Genomic DNA, 18,945 nt, shown 5'->3' with positions numbered 1-18,945 from the left:
AAAGAGAGATGCATGCTGGGAAAGCGATAGGCTTTTCATCAGCCATCGACCTGACGCCACCAGGAGGGAAGCCGCCTCAGCATCCGTTGTCCCCCCTGACTGAGAAGACAGGAAAAGTTCTCCACGCAGCTGCAAATTCAGCACCTCAGGAGCAAAACTGCCCTTCCAGATCCAGCCAGCACTCCGTGGGGACATTTGCGTTGCTTCTGGACTTGGGCTGCCGAGATCAGCATCCTTGCGGGGAGCTGGACGCCCTGGCGATAGGGGGGTCTGGTTGCCACAGCGTCCTTGGAAGTTTCGCAAGCAGCCTTGCCACAGGCTCCTGAGAAAGTCGAGGAAAGAGAGGAAGAGAGCCTCTTGCGGGTCAGGAATGGGCAACGCTTCTTTGCATGTATGTGGCAACGGCCGCACAGATGTTATTATCCCAGAGATGGAAGGAAGAAACATTCTCGACCAGGGAAGAACGGCAAACCAAGTTGATGGACTCCGCCGAAATGGCCAAATCAACTGGGAAGCTCAGGGACCAAGAAGACAAGAACATTAAAAAGAGAATGGGGAAAAATTATAATTAGGAGACCATTGTAAGCAGATGGAAAAATTATAATTAGGAGACCATTGTAAGCAGGATTTTAATCACATTTGTAAAGTGACAAAAACTATGGACAATTTAGATGGATAAGGAATGGGGATAAAGGATTGATATGCAGTTGTAATTATTGACATGAGGACCCCTGGATGGGGGGGGGAGTCTTGTGATTCAGAGCAATCTCTTCATATGGAGTTTTAATTGACTTTGTTGTAAGTTTATATTTTCTAAAATCAAATTAAAATCATTTTAGAAAAGGAATGGGCAAAGCTTCCGGGAGCAGACAGTGGGAATAACTGGGCGGTTCTCCGAAGGGAGAGGAGTGGGAAGGGGGGTCCGCCAAGGACTGCCGTTGGGCTCTGAGCTTTGTCCCTGCAGGATCCAGAGTGAGGAGCAGGGAGGTGACCAGGTTTGCTGATGACAGCGGATCGTTGTGGGTTGTTGGAAGAAAAAGAGATTGCCAAGAGCTGCCAAGAGGACCTTTCCAAACAGAGTGGATGGGCAGTAAATCCTTGTGAAGTGATGCGTGTTGGAGTAAAAATATATATCTTAATTTCACATATACGCTCGGTGGCACTGACACACCAGGGGCGACACCTGGCGATTGCAGCAGATAGCTCCGTGAAGGTGCTGCAGTTGGGAAAAGGCAAATTCCACGCTGGGGAGCATCAGGAAAAGAATTGGAAATAAAAAAATATCATGGCACCGTTAGAAAAGGCTCTGGAATCCCATGCCGGTTGACTCGCCTTGAAAGGACTATTGCTGAGTTGGAAAAGATTCACGAAAGAACACCCAAATTGATCGGGGTGGGGGGTGGGGGTGGGACTGCCCTGTGAAGAAAGGTCCCAGGGTTTGGGACTTTGCAGTTTAGAGAAGAGACGTGATAGAAACTGCCTGGCCTGGAGAAAGTGGAGAGAGAAAAGGGTTTCCTTCCTCTCTCATAGCCCTGGGACTCATAGACGTCCAGCGAAGCTGGATTCAAGACAGAGAAAAGAAAGAACTTCTTTGTGCAGTGCAGAGTTAACCTGTGGAACTCCTTCCCACAAGAGGCAGGGACGGCGAACAGCTTGGATAGCTCTAAAAGAGAATCAGACAATTTCATGGAGAAGGAGAGGGCCATCGATGGCTGCAGCCAGGGTTGCTAGAGAGATTATTCCTCTGAGTCCCAGCGGCTGAGAATCACAGGTGGGCAGAACGGGCACCTGGCTGGCGACTGTGAGAACAGGATGGTGGACGAGACGGGCCCTGGGCCTGATCCAGCAGCCCTGCCTGGACTTGTTTCGCCTTTTGCTTTCTGTGCCAGGCGTGCCCTCGCTTGCAGCTGCAGATGGTGCCGCCCGGGCCAAGACGCTCCTGCCTCTGCCGCCAGTTCCCTCGGCGGCTCTGAGCCTTTGCCAGGCAGGATCCCTGGCTCAGCCCTGGCATCCCCACCTCCTCCCAAGCCCTTGGGGAAGGTGACCGGCGGGCAGGTGACTGGCGGAATGAGGCGAAAGGGTGGGCAGCCCTCCACTCTGGGCCCCGTGCCCTCCGCTGAAAGGAGCCTGCCAGGCCGCAGAGCTGGCGAAGGAGCTGCGGAAGCCGCCTCTGGCCCCCCCTCTGCCCCCCTCCTGGTCTCCTGCGCCTCCTCATTAAGGCACCTTGATTGCATTTGAGCAGCTTGGCTGTGCAGATGAGGCGGCTGCGGCTAAGCGGTTCGAAACCTGCGCGACAGGCAAGTGATCTAATTCCGGCCGGTGCCTGGAGGCATCTGATTAAATGCGCCGCGTTGTCACCTGACGCCGCCTTGCAGCTGAGCACGTTTGCGCCGCCTGCCAAGAAGAGAGAAAGAGAGAGGGGGCCTCTGAGCCCTATCAATGCCGCTGCCCCCTCCCCAAATCAGGGGCCGAACCCCCGAGGCTTGCAAGAGAAACCCTGGACTGCTATCCTTCACCTTCTCCTTCCGCTGCCTGTCTTGACTGATCCCTCTCCCCTCCAAGGCATGTAATCCTGCTCAGGAGTAATTTACTAAATAATTTAAGTCATGTAAGACAAATCTGCGTCCGCTTCCCTTCCCGCTTCCAGCGCTGCGTCCCATTATGGGGCTTGCGAGAGCCACAATCGCGGAGTGACGGGGTTGGGGGGGGGGGCGAGCTCGTTCTCCGCACCCGCCTGGCTGTCCTTCCACAAAGTCCTTGCATAATTTTGCATAATTGGCAACGCTTCACATAAAAGTAGAGTTATGATTCTATTTTTCTCCATTCTATTTATGCATAATTTCCTTTCCATTCAGAGATAATTAACGCTGGGGAGGTTTTGAAATAATAGCAGCTGTCCCCGGCTTTTCTCCGTCTTGCTCTCTCCTTCTCGGCCGGGAATCTGTGTCGAAGAATCATAGGGCTGGTACCCCAGGGGTCATCTAGCCCAACCCCCGGCAGTGCAGGAATCTCACCTACAGCATCCATGACAGACGGCCGCCCAACCTCTGCTTGAAAACCTGCAGGGAAGGAGAGTCTGCCAGCTCCGTTCTACTGTCAAAGAGATATAAACCGTCAGAAAGTTCTTCCTGATATTTCGTCTGAATCTCCTTTCTTGCCATTTGAGTCCACAGGTTCAGGCCCTGCCCTCCAGAGCAGGAAAAAATAAATGTGCTCCGTTTTCCATGTGGCAGCCCTTACACTATCTGGTGATGGTATCAGAGCTCTTATGAGCCTCTCCTTATCCAGGCTAAACAAGCCCAGCTCCTTCGACCGTTCCTCATCAGGCCTGGTTTCCAGGACATGCATCCTCTGGTGTGCCCCCCTCTGCCCACCTCCCAGCTTCTCCATATAGCACAGGGGTTGGCAAGGTTTATCTTGCCTGGGCTGGATCGGTCCCGTGGAGTTCCCTCCGTGGGCCGGATCATGCACCCCCCCACAATTTTTGGCTTCTGTGCCTGTGTACCCGTGATTTTTGGTGCCTCTGCCTGCCCAAACGCGATTTTTGGCACCTCAGAAGTGAGTCCCCGTGTCGCACTGCGCCGGTTTAGTGTGTGTGGGCAGCTCGGTTGGGGGGCGGCTTGTGAGCCGGTCAAATGACCTCCGCGGCTCCCTTCCGGCCCATGGGGCTTAGATTGGTGACCCCTGATATAGTCCATGGGTAGGCAACCTAAGGCCCGGGGGCCGGATCCGGCCCAATCGCCTTCTAAATCCGGGCTGCAGGTAGTCTGCGAATCAGCGTGTTTTGACATAAGTAGAATGTGTGTTTTTATTTACCGCATTTTCCGCTCTATAGGACGCACCCGACCATAGGACGCACCTTGTTTTAGAGGTGGAGAACAAGAAAAAAAAAAATCTCCCCCTCTCTGCGCAGCGCCCCTTCAGCGAAGTGGCAGGAGAAACTGAGCCCCTTCCACTTCTCCTCCCGCTTCGCTGAAGGGGCGCTGCGCAGCTCTCCCTCTCCCACATTGCCTGCGCCTTCAGTGAAGGCAACCCGAAGCCTCCGGAGCGCAGTGGGAGTTCCCGCTGCGCTCCGGAGGCTTCAGGTTCCTTTCGCTGAAGCCAGGAGAACAGGACTCTCCTGGCTCCAGCGAAAGGAGAGGCGAAAGGAAAGGCTTCCGCGAAAGGAGCAGCCTTCCCGCTGCTCCCCGAGCTTGTGGGGCTAGCAGTGGGGGGAAGCCTGGCTTTCCCCCAGCCCCAAAGAGCAGGTTGGGGGGCTGGCGGGCGAAGCCCGGGTCCCCCCCCCCAGCCCCAGGGACCACACATTCGCTCCATAAGATGCAAGGACATTTCCCCTTAGATTTTGAGAGGAAAAAAGTGCGTCTTATGGAGCGAAAAATGCATCTCTGGGTTATTTGTGGGGCAAATAACCCCTCCCCCCCAAAAAAAAATATAGTCCGGCCCCTCCCTGGATCTCAAGAAATGTCCCCTTAAGGAAGATCGGCCCACCCTCCAGGCTTGCCTTCCTCCTCCTCCTGCTGCTCCTCTTCAGTGCCCGGCCTCAGCTGCTGCTGGAGAGAGGCGGGCAATCGATGGCTTTGCCCCCCCCCCCATGCGCTTTGCTAGTCTAGTCAGGCAGCTCTGGGGTGAGCGGGAGGCAGGCGCTCGGCAAAGTTTCCTTGGCTGCAGCAAGTTTCTCCTCCTTGGCTGCCCCTGTGCAGTTCATTTTTCTCAATTAAGGCGAGAGCCAAAGAAAAGGCCACCTGGCTGGCTGTGGAGCTGAGGCGCTCTGCGCCCCCCCCCAGCACTCTCTCTCTCTCACACACACACATTGGGGGGGGGGAATAAATCAGCCGCTGGTGACTCTCCATCTTTGTGGGGAAACATTCCAGGCTGCAGAGTTCGAGCTGCAGTTTATCATTAGGTCCCCAAGCCAGCCAGTGCACAGAGCCAGGCTGGATGAGGCCTTTCCAAGTCCCAGCCCGGACCCAGAAGCAGCGGCCCCTGATTTTGGGGTGCTCTTGTTTTCCTACTCATATTGTGTGTGTGTGTGTGCGTGTATTATTGAATTTTTTGTTTTACAATTTAAAATACTCATTTAAACATCCTTAAAATAACAATGACTTCCCTTCTTCTCTTTCCATGGTTCATTTTACGTATCATAAATCCCTGCATATTTTACAAAAACTACACCATTCACTATTCCATTATTATATCCATCAAAACTTCCTTGCACTGTTGAATTTATCTTAAGGCTGCCAACGTTTTCAGGTGTACGCAATTATTTCCCATGTATTTTAATAAATGTTTTCCAATCTTCTTTAAACTTATGTTCTTCTTGTTGTCTTATTCTATGTGTTAAGTCTGCAAGCTGTGCATATTCCATCAGTTTAAGTTGCCATTTTTCTTCCATTTGGGGCTAACAAAACACGGGCCGCAGTAGTGGCATACGTAAATAAACTTTTCTGACACCTGGGAATTTTTGTCTGAATTATCCCCAACGAAAAGGACTCTGGTTTGTTTGGAAAAGTACTTTTAAACATTCTTTTTCATTTCATTATGGATTATTTCCCAGTACTCTTTTACCCTTTTACAAGTCTGCCACATAGGATAGAACGTTCCCTCCACCTCTTTGAACCTCTTCTCCTTCTTGGGCGTCTGGGTGGGACTGGCAGAAGGCCGCCTCCCTCGGTGCCACGGCAGATCAGGCCTCGCCAGGCCCTGGAGCGGGGGCTGATGTGCTGTGATTCAGCTGTGCTTCCTGCCTTGAAGGGTTGGTCTAGAGGACCCCTGGGGTCCCCCCAGCCCTACAATTCTATGCTTCTATTGAACTCTGTTCCATCCCTTGAGGGCAACTCCTTACAGCCTGGGGAACTTCTTGCTAGGAGCTGCAGAAGCAGTTAAAACCTGGCCCTCCGACTGCGAGGAGGCATGCCTATTTGTGTGGGGAGGGGGGAGAGGTTTCTGTGGAAAGCGAGGTGGTCCCCATGCCCCCCAAGAAAGCTGAGCCTCCTCGAAAATACAGACATCTTAGATCTGGAAGGTTTTAACAATGCTTTTGGTTGGCATGCATATCTATGGTATGACAAAGTTAATAGTGTCTTTAAGAATCACATTGTGAGAAAAGCACTGTTTAATGTTTGGAGAAGATATAAAGATCTGTTGGAAAACAAAACCCCTAGATGGGTCTCACCAGTGGAGGCCAAGGCAGTGAAGAAACTCAATATGGAGGTCGGATGGCCGAAGTATTGGGAAATTTTGGAACAGGATGGAGATAAGTTGAAATTGCAAAGTTATGAGAAACTGAAGCATAAGGTACAAAATTGGTTTCAATACCATCAAATAGTGGAATTTTTCAAACAGGACAGGAAAATTGGCTTCCAGATGGAAAAATCAAAACTAGAAACTGAATTGTTAGAACCCAGTACTAAGAATTTATCTAGAATGTATAACTTGTTGCTGAAATGGAATACACAGGAGGAAACAGTCAAATCAGCCATGATTAAGTGGGCACAGGATGTTGGTCATAACATCATGTCAGATGACTGGGAATGGTTATGGAACACCGGTATCAAATTTACGGCATGTAATGCCTTAAAGGAAAACATTATGAAAATGGTATACAGGTGGTACATGACCCCAGTCAAGCTGGCAAAAATTTATCATCTGCCCGATAACAAATGTTGGAAATGCAAAGAGACTGAAGGTACCTTCTACCACCTTTGGTGGACATGCCCGAAGATAAAGGCTTTCTGGGAAATGATCTATAATGAAATGAAAAAGGTACTTAAATGTACCTTTCCTAAAAAACCAGAGGCCTTTCTCTTGGGCATTGTCGGCCAATTGGTGTCAAAGAAGGATAGAGCTTTTTTCATGTACGCTACAACAGCAGCAAGAATACTCATCGCAAAGCATTGGAAGACACAAGATCTACCCACTCTGGAAGAATGGCAGATGAAAGTGATGGACTATATGACATTGGCTGAGATGACAGGCAGAATCCGTGACCAAGGAAAAGAGACAGCGGAAGAAGAATGGAGAAAATTCAAAAGTTACCTTAAGGACTATTATAAACTCAATGAATGTTAGAGTGTCTTGGTTTCTAGGAACAAAGCGATACAGTGACATAAGGTTAGAATATGGAGATGACTAAGATGACTGAGGTTGGAAAGTAACAATTGGGAGTTGCTATAAAATTATAGACATTGGGATGCAGAAAGGGGGGGTATGGGGAAGTCCCAGAAAAGAGGTTTATGAAAATATGTTATGAATTTATACGTGTATGTTTGTTTTCTTAAGTGTTTGTCTGTTTTTTAAAATTTGTAAAACCAATAAAAATCTTTTTTTTTTTAAAAAAAAAGAAAGCTGAGCCTTGCTCGGGAAGAGCCGTGGCATTCAGAAGGGTCCCTGGAAGCCCTGGGCAGCAACTGGCGCAGGCCAAGCTGATCTAGACAGCCCGGTTGGCTGGACTTTCCCTCTTCTGCCCCCCGCAGCTCCTGTGGGGGGTCGTCAGAGCCAGGAGACCCCCTCGTGCTGCTGCCCCTGGTCTGCCCCAAAGGGTCCCCAGCCGGTGCTGAGCCAGGACCCAGGGATCCAGAGCCCCCGGGCGACTGGGCAAGCCAGAGCCTGTCACCCGCCACGCTTCTGGCAGAGCAGGAGTGCAGGGCTGGGGGTCTTGGCCCTGTGAGGAAGGGGCCTGTGCCGGACTGCCGCTGAGCCCCCCTCTTCTTCTCTCTCCCTGCAGGACACCCAGAAGGCCAAGCAGTTTCTGCCCTTCCTGCAGCGGGCCGGCCGCTCGGAGGCCGTGGTGGAGTACGTGTTCAGCGGCTCCCGCCTCAAGCTCTACATGCCCAAGGAAACTTGCCTTATCACCTTCCTGCTCGCAGGTGAGACCCTCGTCGCTGGGGTACGTGTTGGGGGGGGGTCCCTTTCTCTCCTACAGGCCTCCTCTCGGCAAGGGGGGGGGGGTTGGTGCAGGAATGTGTGTTTGGTGTATTTGTCAGTGTCAGGTTGCAGTGTCAGACTCAGCCGGGGTGTGTATGTCGTGGGTTTGGTCTTAGGGGTTCAGTCTCCTTCGTGCACCAAGCCAGAGCAGATGATGATGATGATGATGATGATGATGATGATGATGATGATTTATACCCCGCCCATCTGGCTGGGTTTCCCCAGCCACCCTGGCCAGCTTCCAGCAAAATATTAAAATGCAAATGCAAATCAGATATCTTTATTGCGGTCCATAGACCCACAAAACAGTTTCAAAACAAGATACAGTTCCAGAGGCCCATTTGCAACATGAAAAGAACACAACCCACAGCGGCGCGTCTCCGCACATGCGGGTTGCGATTTGCGGCTTCTGTGCATGCGCGCGATGTCATTTTGCGCTTCTGCGCATGCGCGAGTGGCAAAACCCGGAAGTAACCCTTTCTGGTACTTCCGGGTCACCGCGGAACACAACCTGAAGGAATGTAACATGAAGCGGATGTAACATGAGGTATGACTGTACGGTTAAAGCAACCAAACAACAGACAAAAGAGACTGAGGTAGTTATTTTATTATGTCTAGAGCGTGATGGTCTTTGTTCCTTGCGACCTCCGAAAGAAACTTTGCCAAGGTCACTGCAATAAGTTAAAATACAATAATTCATCAAATGTTAGAAACTTCCCTAAAGAGGGCTGTCTTCAGATTTGCAGAATAAACCCTGCAAATAAAGAAAGGAATTGTGCAAAGCGAGAGGCCTTTTGCCGATCTGCGTTCTTCATTCTCCTTGTGGAAAGCTGCTTTTGGTCTTGGGGTCCGGGGTATGTCAAGGGGGCTGCCATTGCACTTTGGGGTCCCTTCAGACTCCACTGTTCCGTGATTCTGTGGGACTCAGTGGGAGGGAGGGCCGTGTGTGTCTCTGCATGCGCATTCCCCGCAGAACAGTTTGGGTTCCGTCGTGCCGACGTTCCCCTCTCTCTTTTTTTTAATCAATATTTTATTAATTTTTAACAATAAAAAAGTTCAGAAAAATACAAAGGCAGAGAAAATACAAAGTTACAAAATACACAAATACACACTTTAAACACGAAAAAAGAAAAAAAAGAAAAACACATATAGGGGGAAAAAAATTCCCTCTTTCTTAATTTCATCTTTAGTTAACTTATTTTCCTGACTTCCTCACGTCTCCCGTTCTTGTATCCCTTTTAATAATTAATTCAGCAAATTCGTGTCCTATTAGTTTATCTATTATTAATCCAATCTTACATTTTACCTTGTTGCTAGAGCCCCTGCAATTCATTTCAATGTCATCAGCATTCAAAAATTTTACAGTACTTCTGCAAATAAGTTTTAAATTTCCTCCAATCTTCTTCCACCTTCTCCCTGGTCTCGGCCAGCCAGCCCCTCTCTCTGGGGTGCAGGGGGGGGGCGTCTCCTTTGCATGGAGCAGGAAGCCAAGCTGTCTCTGCCTGAAGGGCCAATGGCGGCCCCTTTACTCATGGCCTGACTCTCCCAAGCAAGACTTGATGGAGAGCAGGAGCAGACCTGTACAGCTGTGCCTTGGATCTCAAACGCCTTGGCTCCTGAACAAATCGGCTCCTGAACGATCGAAACCCGGAAGTGAGTGTTCTGGTTTTCAAATGATTTTCAGAAGCCAAAGATCTAGTGTGGCTTCCGATTGGCTGCAGGACCTTCCTGCAGCCATTCGGAAGCCGCGCTTTGGTTTCTGAACATTTTGGAAGTCAAACAGACCTCCGGAACGGATTCCGTTTGACTTCCAAGATGCGGCTGTAGTTCTTTTCTCTCTGCCTCATTGTCTGAAAGTTGCAATTTGGTGACGTGTGGCGTGCAAAGTGCAGTCGAGTGCCCGAGAGTAGCTGACACCCCCTTGCCAGTCTTGCCTCTGGTCCCCAGGTCTGTGGGTCCGGTGCTGTTGCTCCTGGCTGAGGCACAATCCCTTCTGGGTCTTCCTGCACTCCTCAGCAAGGGCACGTCCTCTGGTGTGGAGCCTGACCAGGCAGGCCTGTCTGATAAGGGCAAAGGCTTGCATGAGTGTCTGTGTCGGGCACTCTTAGGAAGGGGTGCTGGCGCCACCCCCTCTCCCAGATCTTCGCCCTGGCCAATGCCCAGGGATGTGGGTGTGCCGGGCAAGGCCCCCTTGCAGCCAGGGAAGGTCCAAAGAGTGGCTCTGCTGCCCTCCCCGCCACAGCCGTGCCCAGCTGCGGCCGCTCCTCTCTGGCAACGGACCCACCGGGCGGCTGAGGCTCCTCTCCAGGGATGCCCCACCTGGCAGAGGGAGCCGAGTGCGTGGAGAGAAACATCTGGCGACACAGCAGCTTCCTCTCTGTTTGATTAACACCTCCTTTTCGCCCCTCTGCGCTTGCTGCCACCGCTGCCACCTTCCCTCGGTGCCCGCCTGCTCTTGAAACCAGTCTTGCTCCTTCTTCCGTGCAGGATCTGTCTCTCTTGGGACGGGGCGAGGCAGGTTAGGAAGGGGAGCGAGTGGCCAAGTTGGGGCACAGGGGAGACTCTGCAGGGACTGGTCCAGAAAGAGTGGGGGCCCCCGAGCTGAGATGCTGCCAGGAGGGCGGGCGAGGGGGGCTTGTTTGCATTAGATGGAGCCCCTGAAACTGTCCTCCTCCTCCTCTCTGGCCTGGGTGCTCCGTGGAGGCTGAGCTAACGGAACGGGGGGGGGGAGCTCTTCCTTGAGGGGGGGCTCCTTGCTTTGCCCACAGTCGGATGGAAGGGGGTGTGCTGGGAAAGGGCCGCTCCCACCCCCCAAAGGAGCCTGGAGCTGTTTTCGCCAGCCTGCCCTCGATGGAGAGGCTCGTCGGTGGAGACGGCATTGCAGCTCAGCGCCAGACAGAATCGCAGCCTCGGTGGGTATGAGGTAGGAAGAGGTTCCTCTCGGGGGGTGGGGGCGCCAGCAGGAGCAGTTCTCGGAGGCAGCGCTTTTGGGGCGGCTCTTTGTGACACACCCCCCCCCCCGGTGTGGACAAACATAACCCCATGGAATTTGCTGCCCAGAGACACTGAACACCCTTAATGTGATGGCCTGGGACTGGGGCTCGGACTCGGAACCGGAGGGGTCTCAGTCTGCACCGGATCCTTTGCCTCAGGCAGCAGCTGAACCTCATCTGGGGCCTGATTCTGAAGAGTCCCAGTCTGCACAGGTTCCCTGCAACAAGCACCAGCTGGGCCGAGTCTGGGGCCTGCACCAGCCCTGGCTCCAGATGCGGGGATTACCTCGTTGCCTTCAGCTGGGCCATCACTTACAGCTGCTCCACTACCGGTTGGGTCAGGGGAGGCTGAGGCGGCCTCTGGGTCTAGTAACCCACCGACATCTCCTGAGCTGCAGAGACTGAGGTCTGAGAGAAGGAGAGACCTGAGTACTCGCAGGAGGAGTGCTCGCCTTCGGGCGAAACAGGGAGGTGAGTCGCCGGGGGATCCGGACCGGCCGTTGCCCCGTCAGAGATAAAAGGGTGTCGGACCCCGCCCCAGGTTCTGGAGCAACATTGTTGTATGCCAGATCCTGCCCCTGTCCTTGCCTGGTTTCCTGCCTCGTGTCCTGCCTTGGCCCTGTCGGTCTGACTCCTCCCTTGGATTCGGGACCAGACCTGGACCGCATTACTCGGGTTACCCCCGGGCCCAGCACACTTAGATGAGACTTAGACGGAGAAGAACAAGGATTTCGGGGTCTCCTGGCCTGCTGGTTCTCTGCGCTCTGAATGCCAGCAGCTGGAAATGGGGCGGGGGCTCTGCTGCTCTTGCTTTTGGGTCCTGCTGGGGGGCTTTTCTTGGGGGGCACCTGGCTGCCCGCAGTGAGAATGGGTGGCTGGGCTCCGTGGGCCTCCCGCATGCCCCGGGCGTCTCCCTGCCCCGAGTCCCGTTCTCAGGTGCCTCCCGGTTTGGGGCCGCCAGCCCACTCCTGCCTCTGTTGCCATGGCAATCTCTGTGGGAGAAAAGACGGCCCTGAACATCGATCGGGTTCCAGTTAATTGTTGGGGGATTCAATGGAAACGGCGAGATCCTTCGGCCTGCGGCTGCTCCCCGAAACAAGGGCAGCGGAAGAGGAGGAGGAGTAAGGGCACCGAGGTCTCTTCTCCCTCCGGCTGATTTCCCGTATCTGCATCTCTCTCCTTGAACTCTGTGCTCCAGGCGGCGAAAGAGTTCCCCCCTTGTTTGCCACGCTTGGTGTGACGCTCGCCAGCAACTTGCACTCTGATTCTCAGCTCTGGTTCCTCCGTTGCCGGGGGGGTTGGACTAGATGACCCTGGGACCCCTTCCGACCCTGCAATGCTATGATTCTGTGACACTCCAGGGGAGGCCCTGCCTGGCTGCGCCCGGCCTGCCACCTCAGAAGTCTGCCCAAGACATCCCTGCTTCATAAAGTCTGAGAATGGTAGAGTTGGAAGGGGGGGGGGCATTAACGGCCAACCCCCCCGCACTGCGGGTATCTCAGCTAATGCGTTCCTGGCAGGTGGCCCTCCAACCTCTGCTTAGAAACCTCCAAGGAAGGAAAGCCCACCACCTCCAGAGGAAGACCTTTCCACTCTCAAAACGGCTCTTGCCGTCAGAAAGTTCTTCCTGGTATTGAGTCGGAATCTCCTTTCTTGTAACTGGAAGCCATGGGTTCGAGTCCTGCCCTCCAGAACAGGAGAAAACAAGCCTGCTCCATCCAACGTGTGACGACGACAACAACAACAACAACAACAAAATTTATTATTTATACCCCACCCATCTCGCTGGGTTTTCCCAGCCACTCTGGGCAGCTTCCAACAAAAGATTAAAAATACATTAAAACTTCAGTCATTAAAAACTTCCCTGAACAGGGCTGCCTTCAGATGTCCTCTAAATTTCCTTGACATCTGACAGGAGGGCATTCCACAGGGCGGGCGCCACCACCAAGAAGGCCCTCTGCCTGCTTCCCTGTAACCTCACTTCTCGCAGGGAGGGAACCGCCAGAAGGCCCTTGGAGCTGGACCCTGGTGTCCGGGCAGAACGATGGGGGTGGAGACGCTCCTTCAGGTCTACTGGGCCGAGGCCATTTAGGGCTTTCAAGGTCAGCACCAACACTCAGATTCTTGAAGACGGCTATCATATCTTTTCTCTGTTTGAGGAAAGCTTCCGGCATTTGTAACTTCTCGATGCAGAGAAATGGCGAGTAAGGAATAGCGTGATCAAAGTCTGTTAAGTGGCCGAAGAAACTGGCTAGAGAAAACTTTTGCTCCCTCCTTTATAAAGCTGGAACATGTGGCTATTCAGTGAGTGTTGGAGGATTCCAGACAGATCAAAGAAGAAGAAGAAGAAGAGGAAGAGGAGGAGGAGGAGTTTGGATTTGTTATCCCGCTTTATAACTACCCTAAGGAGTCTCAAAGCAGCTCACAATCTCCTTTCCCTTCCTCCCACACAACAAAGAAAGAAAGCCCTACGGAACTCCCTCCCACAGGAGGCAGTCATGGCCACCAATTTGGATGGCTTTGGACTGGGCAAATTCTTGGAGGAGAGGGTGATGAAGGGTTCAACTCTGCCCTCCACGGCGGGAGGCAGCAATGCTTCCGAATGCCAGTTTCTGGAAGCCAGAGGAAGGAGGGGCCTCTGGTGCTCAGGGGCTGCTTGTGGGGTTCCCATAGTGGGCACCTCTTGACCTCTTGAGAACAGGAGGCTGGAGCAGAGGACCCCCTTCAGGTGGTCTTCTGGGGCTGGGCTTCCTGCTCTTTGGGGTTTCACTTGCTTTCGATATTCCGATTTTTGCTTTCCTGTACACAAGGAAGGATACAGACGTCTTGGCGATCCCCCTGGTGCCCACGTCCTTCTGGTGCTCCAGAGCTCTGCCTTCCCCCTCATTTCCTGGCTGCCCATGTCTCCAGGAACAGCACACTTCCCGTTCCACCGAGCAGCCCGTCTGCGGGGCCTCCTGCCTCCGGGACCAGGGCAGCGCTTAGAGGAGGAGAGGGGCAGCTCTGAGTTCCTTGGGACCCTTCCTCCTGCAAATGAGGTTGCAGAGGCCACTACGTCGGCGTAGCTGGGAGAAGAGGGCAAATGCCGGGAGCAATGTCAGGGTCTGCACTTAGGCAGGAAGAACCAGATGCACAAATATAGAATGGGGGACGCCTGGTTTGCTAGCTGGACGTGGGAAAAGGATCTGGGGGTTTTGGTGGAGCACAAGCTGAACGTGAGTCAACTGTGTGATGCAGTAGTGAAAAAAGCTAAGCCTGTTCTAGGCTGCATCTACAGAAGTCTGGTGTCCAGATCAAGGGGAGTCATCGTCCCGCTCTATTGTGCCTTGGTCAGATCCCACCAGGAGCCCTTTGTCCAGTTCTGGGCACCACAATTTAAGAAGGATGTTGACAAGCTGGGAGGTGGGCAGAGGAGGAGAGCAAGGTGATCAGGAGTCTGGAAACCAGGCCTTATGAAGAACAGTTGAAGGAGCTGGAGAAGAGGAGACTAAGAGGAGATATGAGAGCCATCTTCAAGGGCTGTCACATGGAAGAGGGAACAAGCTTGTTTTCTCCTGCTCTGGAGGGCAGGACTCGAACCCATGGCTTTGAGTTACAAGAAAGGAGATTCCGACTAAATACCAGGAAGAACTTTCTGGCAGTAAGAGCCGTTCAGCAGTTAGAACTTGCTGCTCCAGGAAGTGGTGGACCTTTAAGGAGCCGTTGGGTGGCCATCTGTCAGGGATGCTTCAGTTGAGATCCCTGCTTTGCGGGGGGTTGGACTAGATGACCCTCGGGCGTCCCTTCTGACTCTGCAACTCTTACGATTCTCGGATCGCTCTTCTCTTCCTTCTCCCTGGCTCGGCTCAGGAGCTTCTGCCCAAACAGCAGAATTCCAAGTACAGCTACTCCCCAGATGCTGTGCCACGTTGAGGTTGGATCGTGGCCGTGCCCTGGCCCGGAAGGCTCTTCCTCTGGGGGCACAACCGTGGCCGCCCCTAAGCGCTGCCCCTTATGGTAGCGGCATTTTTGCTTCAAAGCAGGCGCCCCCCCCCCGTGCCTCCGGGGCCAGGAGGTTTTGCCTCTTCCAAGGGGCATGTTTGACCGAAGCCGCCCAAAGCCGTGGGGCAGGAGGAAGCCAGAAAGCTGCAGCTGAGGGGAAAGATAGAGAGACCTTTCGTCTTTGTTTTTTAGCTGACTGCGAGTGGAAAAACTCCCACCAGGGAGTGAAAGGCAGGATTAGCAAAACTGGAGCCACAGAGAAGGGATGCCATTCGAAGTAGTGGAGCCAGCGAGGTGAAGAGCTCTCTGCTCCAATCTGAGGCAGGAAGGGGCTGATGCCCCACAGGAGGGGTGCTGGGACCTTCTGCATGCCAAGCGGGTGTCCTGTGGCAAAGGCACAAGCAGGACCTGAACTCAAGACCCTTCCTGCTGCTTCCAGCAACTGGGATTCAGAAGCATATTTGGGATGCTTCTGGGACCTGGGACCGGGGGCATGGAGACCTCTGCTCTCCTAGCCCTGATTCCTGGTGTCCGTCCGCACCCCAGCAAAAAGAGGCTTGTGAGGAGGCCGGGCGGGCGGAGACCTGTGGCGCTGCTGAGATTTCCCCGCCGGGCGTCTGTGGGCAGGCATCTCCCGTGCCCACGGGCTCTGGCAAGGCGAGCGTGTAACGCGGAGACATCATCCCGGAATCTTATTTATAATTAACCAGTCCTAAAGTCAGCTGCGCAAGACAAGAAAATGAGACGGCTCGTTCCGGAGCCTCTGATATTTTAAAATTTTAATAAGTGCTAAAACACCCACTTACGCGGGAAAATAAATAAGAGATGCCACCGCAGAAGGGCAAGCGCCCGACATGGGAGGACTGCCGCTGCCTCCCTGCGTGCGTGTGTGCATGCGGCCGGTGTGCAGGCAGGCGTGGGGGCGCTGCTGCTGCTGCTGCTGCGCACGGGGGCTTTTGTGCGCGCCTGCCTTGCCTGGGAGCTGTGCTGCTTCTGCTCTCTCTGGTTTCTGGAGGGGTTTGGGTGTCTTTGTGCTCCTTCGCTGCCCTTGGTTCGGTTCTGCACATTTCGCAGCTCCCCTGCAGGGCAAGGCAGCTGCAGTGGGGTGTGCGAGAGAGCGGGGGGGGGGGGCGCAGGCAAAGGTTTGGCTCAGCTGCTGCCCGGGCCCCATGCTCAAGGCGGGAGCTGTGAGGTTTGGATGAGTTTCCTCGGTTCCTCTGAACCACAAAAGCCAGAGGAACACGAAGCCTCTCTGCCGAATGCGTCTCTCCCCCCCCCCCCGAAGCAAAGCGATACAATTAAGGCCCCCCAGTCCCCAAGTGGAAATCCCACTGCCGGATCGCAGGGGCCTTAATGACTCAGCCTGCAAGTGTAATTGCGTTCCTGGCGTCCCAGTCCTTAATTATGCAATTAGCGGGGCTGTAGAGACTTATGAATTCGCCCGGCTCCTGTAATTGAATTGCAGTTTTATGGAAATCCGGGGAGGGGGTCCCCCTTCCTGCTCCCTCCACGGATCGTCCTTTGGGGAGCCCAGAAGGGGGCGGGCCAGGCGGGGAGAGGGGGCCGCAGCTGGGACTTTGGGTGCCCCTGCTCTCGTCACCCCACGGTGGTGTCGGGAGCTGCCCTGGCTTGATGGAGAAAGAGCTGGGCTGCAAAGGTCCAAGGCTCTGGGTGGGGATCGGGGCCGAGGCCCAGCGGGGGCCCTTTCCGTTTTCTGACTTACAGTAAAAACATAATAGGGAAAAAAAACCAATTTAAAATACAGGTTAAAATGCAATTTAAAATGCAGCCTCATTTTAAAAGTAGCCCATAAATCAAGACCATAAGGGGAGGGAAGACATAAGGGTCAGACTGAGTCCAAACCAAAGGCCAGGCGGAACAGCTCTGTCTTGCAGGCCCTGCGGAAAGATGTCAAGTCCCGCAGGGCCCTAGTCTCTTGGGACAGAGCGTTCCACCAGATTGGGGCCAGGGCTGAAAAGGCCCTAGTTGAGACCAATCTAACCTCCTTGAGGCTCGGGAACTCCAAAGCGTTGTCATTTGTGGACCTTGAGGTCCTCTTCTGGGAATACCAGGAGAGGCAGTCCCGCAGGTACGTGGGTCCTAGGTTTAAAGGACATAGCACACCAAGGCCTGGCGGAAGAGGAACGTTTCTGCCCAGGGAATCCTGCAAGCAGGATCCACGCACAAGAGCAACTCTCCGGGCTGCTCTTCGCAGCGACAGGGAGTCCGAGGCCTGGCTGCCTCTCACCGGGGAGAACAAGCAAGCCGGTTGCAAGGCCTCTGCGCCTCCTTGAATTTGCCCGGTCCTCTTTCAGAGCTCAGTCGGGAGAACACGGGGCTCTGAATCTCAGGGTCCTGGATCTGAGCCCCACGTTGGGCAAAAGATTCCTCCATTTCGGGGGGTTGGGCTAGATGACCCTCGGGGTCCCTTCCAGCTCTGCCAATCTGTGGTTCTGAAGCCCTCACTGCCTCTCTCTGCCCTTCCTTCTTCCTTCTCCTAACCCCTTTGGTTGGGGGGGGGTTGCAGAGGGGCACCTGTGAGCGGTGCCAGGCTGTGAGCCTCTGGAGGAGCCCCTCGCCCGCTCAGGGCAAGAGGGGGAACTTGAGGGTGGGCTCCCAGGCCTCTCTCCTCAGCCCCCTTTCAGCAGGACCCTGCTCCCTTTGGCCCCAATCCCTGCTGGCGATTGGGGGGCCAGTCTGGCTCTGTGTCCTCTGGCCCCCCACCCTGCTGCTCAGGAGAATCCCTTCCCGGCAGGGGAGTCCCTCCCCCCCCCGCCCATAGCGAACGCATTCCCTGAATCTGTCCCTCCCCAAGGTTAATGGAGTTTCTGCTGGCTGTGTTGCTGTTGGGGAGGTGGGGAGCCGCCAATGCCGCCACCGCTGCCGCTGCTAAATATTTCCCTTCCCTTTCTCTCTCTCTCCCCCCCCCAAGCTCTGTGTCATGCAGCAGGCGGTGTGGGGGCCGAGGGGTTGCAGTTGTCGCCTTTTGCGCCGCGGAGCTAATTTTGGACGCGGAGGAATGATTAAGGGGGATGCACCGAGCCCCCGGGAGAAGGCAGTGCCGGGGTGAGCAGGCCTTGCCGGGAGTTGTATTTTAAGTTCTGTTGCTATAGGAACCGACTCTGGCGCGGGGCTGCCTTCACCTTGGCGCCTGCTTCCCAGGCGCTCCCCTCTGCACCTTGGCGGTGGCTGGGAGGGGTGGGCAGGGGCACGGCGTGGGCAGCTGGGAGGCCAGTCCGCCCTCCCTCCCTCCAGGAGGCACTGGGCAGCCGCTGAGCCTGGCAGCAGCGCTCGGAGGGAATTTCGTCCAGGCTGCAGGGGAGTCCAGGGCATGGCTCCACTGGGCAAGGGGCCAGCTGGTCTCCTCACTGGCGTGGCCTTTGGAAACCTCCAGAGTGCCCCTGCTGCACGGCCTGTCCATAATAATAATAATAATAATAATTTATTATTTATACCCCGCCCATCTGGCTGGGCTACCCTAGCCGCTCTGGGCGGCTTCCAACAAAATATTAAAATACCGTAATACATCAAACATGAAAAGCTTCCCTAAAGAGGGCTGCCTTCAGATGTCTTCTAAAAGTTTGGTAGTTGTTATTCTCTTTGACATCTGGTGGGAGGGTGTTCCACAGGGCGGGTGCCACCACCGAGAAGGCCCTCTGCCTGGTTCCCTGTAACCTCACTTCTCGCAGGGAAGGAACTGCCAGAAGGCCCTCTGCGCTTGACCTCAGTGTCCGGGCAGAACGATGGGGGTGGAGATGCTCCTTCAGATATACTGGACCGAGGCTCTGTGGGTAGCACCCAGCTGAGTCCAAGGAATCATCTAGAGGTGGAACGGGTCCCCCGAGGCCATCCAGCCCAGCCCCCCACAATGTCACAGCTAAAGAATTTCCTGACAGATGGCCACCCGACCTCCGTTCGAAACCCTGCAGTGAATCGTAGAATTGCAAAGCACCCTGGCGACAGATGGGATGGGGAATATGGGGGCATTTTTTGAGAACATCTCCTACGTGGGAGAAAGGCTCTTGGGGGAGTTTCTCCCCTTTGACCT

At 54.2% G+C, this 18,945-nt stretch overlaps 1 protein-coding gene across 1 annotated transcript in view; it reads left to right on the top strand.

Moving 5' to 3' along the window:
• Window positions 1-18,945, top strand: part of SND1 (staphylococcal nuclease and tudor domain containing 1) — a 229,299-nt gene that overhangs the window by 127,408 nt on the left and 82,946 nt on the right. Inside the window, exon 15 of the mRNA XM_081209915.1 lies at window positions 7,724-7,865. Within this exon, the coding sequence (XP_081066041.1) occupies window positions 7,724-7,865 (142 nt within the window). The remainder of the gene's footprint in view (window positions 1-7,723; window positions 7,866-18,945) is intronic.

The sequence above is a fragment of the Podarcis bocagei genome, assembly GCF_964188305.1.
Source record: "Podarcis bocagei genome assembly, chromosome: 10".
Classification (NCBI taxonomy): Eukaryota; Metazoa; Chordata; class Lepidosauria; order Squamata; family Lacertidae; genus Podarcis; species Podarcis bocagei.
This window is presented reverse-complemented; position numbering and strand designations above follow the sequence as displayed.